The sequence below is a fragment of the Natrix helvetica genome, assembly GCF_964273705.1.
Source record: "Natrix helvetica genome assembly, chromosome: 15".
In the NCBI taxonomy this organism is placed as follows: domain Eukaryota; kingdom Metazoa; phylum Chordata; class Lepidosauria; order Squamata; family Natricidae; genus Natrix; species Natrix helvetica.
In genome coordinates, this window is record NC_138565.1 from 4,718,729 (window position 1) to 4,728,200 (window position 9,472).

The window sequence follows — 9,472 nt, forward strand, 5'->3', positions numbered from 1 at the left end:
TCTTACTTAGACTAGATCTTATTCGACTACGCAATGTCCGTTTGGATCTGAGGGACCTGCCTTAGGCGGGTTTGCTCGGGGAATGCTGTGTAACAGAGAAGATAAACAGGCTGCTATTTATCCCTCAAATCCCGACTCACAGCCTTATGGTTTAGGTTGCTCTCTCCTTGTAACCACCGAGGCTCTTTAACATCTTCTCTGAACGCCAGCCAGCCGATATAGCCAGTGTGGGCATCCCGATGCCCACAAAATGATTTTGACTTCCTATCGGGGATGAGGGCCATACTTTCAAAGCCTCCAAGGGCCACCAATTTGCGGCAAGCAGGAGGAGCGTGACCAGACAAAGCGAGCTAACACTAAACATACTGAGAATTGAGGGTTTTCTTTTCCCCTCTCTCTCTCCTCCGCCATATGTCTCCTCCGAATATCATCGCCTTCCTCGTTTTGAAGTCTTCCGGGTTTCCCCTCCTAGCAAACTGACAGCACTTAACATCCCTGTTTTGCTCCGACAAGAATACCTTCTGTGAATTATTAAGCATATGGTTGCGATTTGTCACCTGCCCAAATTGTGTTTTGGGTTCCTGCGTGTACTTAGGTGTGATATTTTTTTGGCGGTGGTTGTTAAAAACCAAAGAGGCTGCGGTGTGACAGAATTTGAACGCCACATAAAAAGATATTGAACGATTCAACTGCAGTCACCTTCCTTAGTTTGATTCTGTTCGAAGGAAGGAAGGAAGGAAGGGAAGGAAGAACTCGGAGGGAGAGAAGGAGGGACAGGAGAGGGAAGGGAAGGATTTTGAGGGAGAAAGGGAGGGACAGAAAGGGAGAAGAGAGAGGGAAAGAAAGGATTCCGAGGGAGGGGAAGTAAGGATTCTGAGGGAGGGAGAGAAAGGAGGAGGGAAGGAAGGGAAGGAGGGAGGGAGAGAAAGGAAAGATTCTGAGGGAGGGAGGGGAAGGAGGAATGGAGGGAGGGAGGGGAAGGAAGGATTCTGAGGGAGGGAGAGAAAGGAAAAAATGAAGGGAGGGAGGGAAAGGAGGGAGGGAGGGGAAGGAAGGATTCTGAGGGAGGGAGAGAGGAAGAAATAAACGGAGGGAGGAATGAGGGGAGGGAGGGGAAGGAACGATTCTGAGGGAGGGAGAGAAAGGAGGAAGGAATGAAGGGAGGGAGGGAAAGGAGGAAGGAATGAAGGGAGGGAGGGAAAGAAAGGATTCTGAGGAAAGGGAAGGAACGGTTCTGAGGGAGGGAGAGAAAGGAGGAAGGAATGAAGGGAGGGAGGGAAAGGAAGGATTCTGAGGAAAAGGAAGGATTCTGAGGGAGGGAGAAAAAGGAGGGAATGAAGGGAGGGAGGGGAAGGATTCTGAGGGAGGGAGAGGAGGGGAGAGGAACAAAAGTAGGGAGGGGAAGGAAGGAAGGGTTTCTATTATCCAGAGAGGCTTTGGACCACTTGGGATTAATGTCAATGTCACCCTGTAGGCTGTACTCATTGCACAAAGGTGTGTGTGTGTGTGTAGGCGGCCTGAAACTCCACCAACTACACGCCAAGACTGCTGAGCCAATGTGATCGTGATTCAAAGCCGGCTGCCTGCCTCACTCCCAACCTCAACCTCGGCTCCCGGTTTGATATTTATTCCTGGAAATGTATGCGGCAAAAAAAAAGATGATTAATTGCCAGGAAAGGGGGGGTGGGGGCTGCCAACCCTCCTCCAGCATTCCCCCCCCCCCCCGTGCTTCGCTTTGCCGCTGGAGTTAAAAAAAAACCATTCATCTTTGCTTTAAGGCCCCCAACCAGCAGGGTGAGGGATGGAGAGCGAGAGGGAACGGGCTAGGAATACATTTGCTGCCAGGAGAAACCGGAACCAAATAAAAACGGCAACACCTGACTGAGTGTGCAGGCTGGGGGGGAAATAATAATAATGATAATAATAAAACGTTCCCCAAATGTGGCACGCGCCATTTGGAAACCGGCTGCCGTTGTGCGCTTGCGTGTGGGATTGCAAGCAAGAATTCCTTTCCTGAATCCGTGCGCTTTTGACAATGCAAATTCTGGAAAGGGGGAGAATCGTCCCGGAAAAAGGCCTTCCTTGGGATTGAACTCCCGTCCTATGTAGATGAACAAGAGTTGGAATGGAGTTATAGTTTGTATTGTATAATCTATCTATATAAAAATGTCTCTCTCCCTAGGTGCGTCTGAGTGCGCGTGATTTCCAGCGTCATTCTGGAGCAATTTCGATCAAACACGGCACACAGGTGACTTACCCTCTGGAAACAAATCCTGTGGGGGGGTAAGACATCTCTAAAAACCCCTCGGGTTGTGTGTTCTGTTAAGATACAGCCTGTTGTGCCTTAAAATGGGTTCTACTGTACAGTGCTCGCTGCGGAGTTGCCATGGTAACAGCTTCACAGTAGTCCACAGTAGTTACCCCTCTGGTAAGGGGGACAATCCAACATTAGAAATTACAGCGACGTTCATGGCAGGAGGGATACATGAATACCCGGGTTAGCAGCTATTGGTCACTAAACAAATAGCTGTAAGTTGAGAATTAAATCTCTTTTTAGCCTTGAAGGGTGTGTGTTCTGTTAAGATACAGCCTGTTGTGCCTTCAAATGGCTTCTACTGTACCGCCGTAAAATGGCTTCTACTGTACAGCGCAATGGAGTTGCCATGATAACGGCTTCACGGTACTCCACAAGGGGGCTCCCTCTGGTAAAGGGGAAAAAAAAAATCAACATTAGAAATTACGTTTGGTCTGGACATTTCCCCGCTATAGATAAATAAATACCCCGGGGCAACTCCGGGTTATCAGATAGTACTTTATAACTCAATAAAAATGTGAATGGGAAGAAAAGCTGACACCTTTTATTGAAGTAAAGGAACAAAATGGGAAGATCTTTTACGAAGAAGCTAATTCTGGTTGTCATTGGAAGGTGGGAGGGAGAAAAATGATATTTTTTAAAACCCGAAGAGTTTCAAGGAACCTTCGGAAGCCATCTGCCCAGGGAGGAGAGAGTGGGTGGTACAATAGATGTAATCTCTGAATTCCTCCGCAGTTTGAAAGACGCTTGGCGTCCAGTTGTGGGGTGGGTGGAAAAGGAGAGAGCTAGAGGTCTCGGCGTCTTCACTTTGAGTTAAAGGATGGGCCCAAAAGTTGCCGACAAGAGTCGACGGGTCGCGAGGCCAACCGAACGGATGAAAGTAATGGGGGAATCAACCTGACTGAACTAGGACCCGGGATGTGACTTCACAACGAAGCAGGCAATTCAAAACAATCACAATCCAGTGGTAACATTGTGGGACGATAATAGGAAAATAGACAGTTTGGGAAGCAAATATCTTCCTTCCTTCTTTCTCTTATCTCTTTTCTTCTCTCCCTCCCTCTCTCTCTCCCTGCCTTTCCTTCTCAGAATATTTTCCGTATCTTCTTTCTTTCTTTCTTTTTCTTTTCTTTTTTTCCTTCTTTCTCTTTCTTTCCTTCCTTCTTCCTTCCTTAGAATATTTTCCTCATCTTCCTTCCTTCTTTCTTTTTCTTTCTTTCCTTCCTTCTTCCTTCCTTAGAATATTTTCCTCATCTTCCTTCTTTCTCCTTCCTTCCTTTCCTTCTTTCTTTTTCTTTCTTCCTTTCCTTCTTTCTCTTTCTTTCCTTCCTTCTTTACTTCTTCCTTCCTTTCTTAGAATATTTTCCAGATCTTCCTTCTTTCTTTCCTTCCTTCCTTCTTTCTCTTTCTTTCCTTTCTTCTTCCTTCCTTAGAATATTTTCCCCATCTTCCTTCTTTCTCCTTCCTTCCTTTCTTTCCTTCTTCTTCCTTCCTTCCCTCCGTCATTCCCTCCCTCCCTCCATCCTTCCTTCCCTCTTAGAATATTTTCCATATTTTCCTTCCTTCTTTTATCCCCTTCCTTCCTTCCTCAGAATATTTTCCATATCTTCCTTCCTTCCTTCCCTCTCTCCCTCTCTCCCTCCCTCTTAGACTATTTTCCAGATCTTCTTTCTTTTATCTCCTTTCCTTCTTTCCTTCCTTCCTTTCACTCTCCCTCCCTTTCCTCCCTCTCTCTCTCTCTCCCCTGGCAACAACAAACCTGAGAAGTTCCGGGGTTTTATCCTCATGGCATAGCTTCAAAGGCCCAAAGTTTACTGCCCACTTTAATGAGGTACCGGGTTGTTTATCACATTGCACAATGCATCTGTGGCAGAATTAATACCCTTCTTTAAAGACTCTCATTGTCACAAACGATAAAAACAGAACTATTGCCAGACAGCTCAATTATGCCACGTTTATAAATAAAATAAAATAAAAACCCTGCCCAAATCACCCTGGGGAATTTTGAGGGGGCTGGAAAGCAGATGACAAGGATCCACAGCACGGCAGGCAGAGAAACGGAGGGGGGGCTGCGGGTGAAAACGAGGGGTGCGGATGGGCCGGGGGGGGGGGAGAAGGAAAGAGAGAGGTGGGTGGAAAAAGAGAGAGCAAGACGTCTCCCTCTCTTCACTTGAGAAGGCCTTGAATTAAAGGAGGCCAAGAAGACGCAGAAGTTTGCAAAACCAGCTCAACAAGGAAAGTAATGGGGAATAAATCTTAATTAACCAGGACCTGGGATGTGACTTCAGGCAGGCAATTCGAGCAATTCGAAATAATCACATTATTATGGCAACATTATGGGATGATAATAAGAAAATAGACAGTTTGGGAAGCCAAGTAATGTCTTCTTTCCTTCTGAGAATATTTTCCATATCTCCCTTCCTTCTTTCTCTTATCTCTTTCCTTCCTTCCCTCCCCTCTTTCCTTCCATTTCCTTCTGAGAATATTTTCCATATCTACCTTCATTTATCTCCTTCATTCCTTCCTTCTCAGAATAATTTCCATGTCTCCCTTCCTTCTCTAATCTCCTTCCTTCCTTCTTTCCTCCCCCCCTCCCCTATTTTTCAATTTTTCATATCTTCCTCCCTCCCACCTACCCTTGCTTCATTCCTCCTTCTCTCCCTTCTTTTTCTTTCCTTCCTTCCTTCCTTTCTTCTTTCCTTCCTTCCTTCCTTCGTCCCTCCCTCTCTCCCTTCACCGTCCCTCCCTCCATCCCTTCCTCTTTTCCTTCATTCATCCCTCTTGCTCTTCCTTTCTTCCTTCCTTCATCCCTCCCTTCCTCTTTTCCTTCATCCCTCCCTCTAGCCCTTCCTTCCTACTTTCCTTCCTTCCTCCGTCCCTCCCTCACCCCCTTCCACTTTTCTTCCTTCCCCTTTTCCTCCCATCCTCCCATCCACCCACCCTTCTTCCCTCTTTCCTTTCCTTCCTCCCTCCCTTCCTCTTTTCTTCCTTTCGTCCTCTTTTCCTCCCTCTCTTCCACCCACCCGTCCTTCCTTCCTCTTTTCTTCCTTTCTTCCTCTTTTCCTCCCTCTCTTCCACCCACCCATCCTTCATTCCTCCCTCTTGTCTTTCCTTCCATCCTTCCCTCATCCCTCCCTCTTTTCTTCATCTTTTCCTCCCTCCCTCCCATCCACCTACCCTTCTTCCCTCTTGCCTTTCCTTCCTTCCTTCCTCCAGCCCTCCCTCTTTTCTTCCTTCCCTCCCTCTCATCCTCACTTCCTTTGTCCCTCTCTTCCTTCCTTCCCTCCCTCCTGGTGGAAGAAAAAGGAATGATTCTGGACAATTGTTGAGAGAAAGGCACTTCCTGGCCTAAACAGGACCATAGGAATGCTGCAAAATTGGGATGAACAGGCGCTCCAGGTCTCCCAACTGGATCTGCCCAGTTCAAAAAGAAAACACCAGTGTAGGGAAAGGTGAAGAAAGTGCCAGCTCTCTTTCTCGAGCTGCTTACCTTTCTGATATTGCAACCAGAGCTGCTGTTGGATCTTCTTGCTTGGGAAGTGAATCGTGCAACTGAATTCAGAGCCGTATAAGCCCTCAGCTATGTAATGGGAGCCATACTGCTGGATGAAGTAGAGCAGTTCCTCACGGCTGCTGTCCTTGTTCAGAATCTTCAGGAGATTTGCAAATCCTAGAAAGATAAAATAGGAGGAGGAGGAGGAGGAGGAGGAGGAAAGAGAGGGAGGGAAATGGAGGAGGAAGACAGGGGGAGAGGGGGGAGAGGGAGGAGGGGGAGAGACAGATGGAGGAGGGAGAGAGAAAGAGATGGAGATAGAGGAGGAAGAGGATGGGGAGAAAGGGAGAGGGAGGAGGAAGAGGAGGATGGGGAGAAAGAGAGAGAGGGAGGGGGAGGGGGAAGATGGGGAGGGGGAGAAAGAGATAGGGAGAGGGAGGAGGAGTAGGAGAGAAATTGAGAGGGAGATGCAGGAGGAGGGCGGAGAGAAAGAGGGAGAGGGAGGAAGAAGAGGAGGGGAGAGGGAGAGAAAGAGAGAGAGGGAAAGAGAGGAGGAGGATGGGGAGAAAGAAAGAGAAAGAGGGAGGAGGAGGGGGCGAGAGAGAGAGGGAGGGAGAGGGAGGAGGAAGAGGAGAAGGGAGAGAAAGAGAGAGATGGAGGCGGGGAGATGGAGGAGAGAGACAGAGAGAGAGACACACACAGAGTGAGTATTGCAATAGATGCTAGAGTTACATCTTATCAGTAAGATGTTACAGAACAGCACAGATTCGAGCCTTGGGTGAGACCTGGGAGGGTCTGCCAGGAGCACCGGCCATTTTTTTTTGTTAAAAAAAAGTAAAATCTGAAAATATGCTTACAAATTGTTTCTGCTCACCTGCCGAGAGGGCGATCGTGCTGAGCTTCACTCTGTACAGGTTACTCCGGACCCTCCAGTGTTGAACCATTGGGTAGCCCATGGCTTCATCGTATCGAATGTCCCCTGTCAATAGAAGAGAACATCTGTAGCTCAGGGTTGAACATTGGGGTCCTTGGTGCTCCCTGAGCTGGGCGGCTTCCTTGCAGATGTTTCATGACCCAGCCAGGGAACGTCAGCAGGGCTAGAAAGGAGTAGGGTGTCAGGCCTGCGGCCATCTTTTCTTTTTGGATCTTTGGCCTGCCACACTTTCTATGATCCTACTAGGCATTCTCTATTGTGGGAAAATGTATTGTACGAAGTTAGATGACAGGTAGTCATAACAACATTCTTTCTAGAAAGCCAAGGTCATCCTTTGTTTTTGCACCTGACCGGAATTGGATGGCAGTGGGAGATTGGACCATGGGATGGACTTGTGGTTGGGGGAGCAAGATCTTGAATTTTCAACTGGGTGGGGAAAACCGGGAAGCTTTGAGATTTGGGTTTTCCACAGATGTGCCAACATGGCTCTCTTAATAAATTGGAACTTTGAGCAATACTTGCCTTGGACTCTGATTTACTTTTGGATGCTATTTGGAACCCTGACATTGAGTTTGGGGAGAGGAGGAAGAGAAGGAGGAGGAGAGGGAGGAGGAGGACAACTGGTGACCTCTAAGCTTGGTGGTTGTCTTGGCAGATATTTCATGACCCAACTAGGGAACATTATCAATGCTAGAAAGGAGTAGATTGGGAGAGGAGAAAGAAGAAGAGGAGGAGGAGGAGGAGGAGGACTATGGTGTCATCATAGAAAAGTCAAGGTTCCTACCAGTTAGCAGTTGGAGGTTAGGAAGAGGTTCTGATAGCACACCACGACACTGTTCCTCAACCGGTAGAGGAATGACCACCAATGCATCAGCCAGTTGGGGAAAGTCCTTGATGAAATTGTTCTCCCTAGGAAAAGAAACCAGAGAATTGAAACAGAATAATTTGGACACGATCTGGAGAGGGTGGAGAGACGTTGACTTGGATTCAGAAGGGAAGAGACCAAGACACAATCGGCCTCTCCTCTCCCCTTCTCTCCCTCAGGCTTGCCCCACAGAAGCCTCTCCTCTCCTACTCCCCTTCTCTCCCTCAGGCGGGCCCCATTGATCCTCTCCTATGTTGTTCCCTTCTCTCCCTTTCAGGTAGCGAGGGGAAGTAGAATGTCTAAACACCCAGTCTGCAGTCACGTGCTGCCCATGCTCAACTGGCAGTTGGAACAGAGTTCTTTTCAGGTGGGGAGGGGGAGTAGAACGCCTAACTTAGCATTAGAGTGTGATAATAATAATATAAGAAATACTAATGATCTGATGGTCAGTTCGAAAAATCCTTTCTTAGCAATCACCCAGAAGCCAAGAAGAACATATGTGCCAAATTTCAAGTAATCCAGAGGTGGAGATAGAACCTTCTGAATCCAGAATACATTAAACCTGGTTTCTTTTCCCATTGAATGGGAATCTTGAATCCAGAGGTGCAGAGAGAATTTTCTGAATCCAGAATACATCAAACCTGATTTCTCATTCAATGGGAATCTTGAATCCACAGGTGGAGAGAGAACCTTCTGAATCTAGAATACATTAAACCTGATTTCTCATTCAATGGAAATCTTGAATCCAGAGGTGGAGATAGAACCTTCTGAATCCAGAATACATTAAACCTGATTTCTCATTCAATGGAAATCTTGAATCCAGAGGTGGAGATAGAACCTTCTGAATCCAGAATACATTAAACCTGATTTCTCATTCAATGGAAATCTTGAATCCAGAGGTGGAGATAGAACCTTCTGAATCCAGAATACATTAAACCTGATTTCTCATTCAATGGAAATCTTGAATCCAGAGGTGGAGATAGAACCTTCTGAATCCAGAATACATTAAACCTGATTTCTCATTCAATGGAAATCTTGAATCCAGAGGTGGAGATAGAACCTTCTGAATCCAGAATACATTAAACCTGGTTTCTTTTCCCATTGAATGGGAATCTTTAATCCCGAGGTGAAGAGAGAACTTTCTGAATCCAGAATACATTAAACCTAGTTTATTTTCCCATTCAATGGGAATCTTGAATCCAGAAGTGAAGAGAGAACTTTCTGAATCCAGAATATATCAAACCTGGTTTTTTTCCCCCATTCAAAAGGAACCATCAGAATCCAGAAGTAGGTTTAGCCCACAAATCCTCTAAGATACATGGTCTATTTTGGGGGGTATTACCCAAGAGTTTAGCAACATCCTAGATGCAGGAGTGAAATCCAGCAGGTTCTGGAGAACCGGTAGCAGAAATTTTGAGTAATTCAGCAAACTGGCAAATACCACCTCTGGCTGGCCACAGAGTGGGATGGGAATGGAGATTTTGCAGTGTCCTTCCCCTGCCATGCCCACCAAGCTACGCCCGCCAAGCCATACCCACAGAACCTGTAGTAAACGGGGTTTTTTTGCATTTCACCACTGCCTAGAATGTTTCCAAAGAGTCAGATCGATTCCGAACGAATGGAAGTGACTCTTTCCAGTCTCAACAACAATCTGCTCTCCGCACTGGGGTGCCAATGCAAATGGAGTATTTTGGCATCACCAAAGCACTTTTCTCAACTTGAGGCTGTCACGAGAAAAGTTTGCCAAAGTGGCTGCCTGGAGCCATCTCCTTCTGCCAGCCTCATCTCGTAATATTGTGTACAGAGTCCTCAAATGCAGCCAGACTTCTCCGAAACACTCCGAACGCTGCCATTCAACCGCGAGCC

General features: G+C 46.9%; 1 protein-coding gene across 4 annotated transcripts in view; it reads right to left on the reverse strand.

Annotated features, from left to right (window-relative positions):
* ASTN2 (astrotactin 2) overlaps nucleotides 1-9,472 on the reverse strand; it is a 279,753-nt gene that overhangs the window by 70,106 nt on the left and 200,175 nt on the right. For all 4 annotated transcript variants that reach the window (XM_081967205.1, XM_081967204.1, XM_081967206.1 and 1 more), the window contains 3 exons: nucleotides 7,526-7,650; nucleotides 6,682-6,786; nucleotides 5,805-5,984 (listed from right to left, as the gene is read on the reverse strand). In XM_081967205.1, coding sequence (XP_081823331.1) covers nucleotides 5,805-5,984; nucleotides 6,682-6,786; nucleotides 7,526-7,650 — 410 coding nt within the window. The remainder of the gene's footprint in view (nucleotides 1-5,804; nucleotides 5,985-6,681; nucleotides 6,787-7,525; nucleotides 7,651-9,472) is intronic.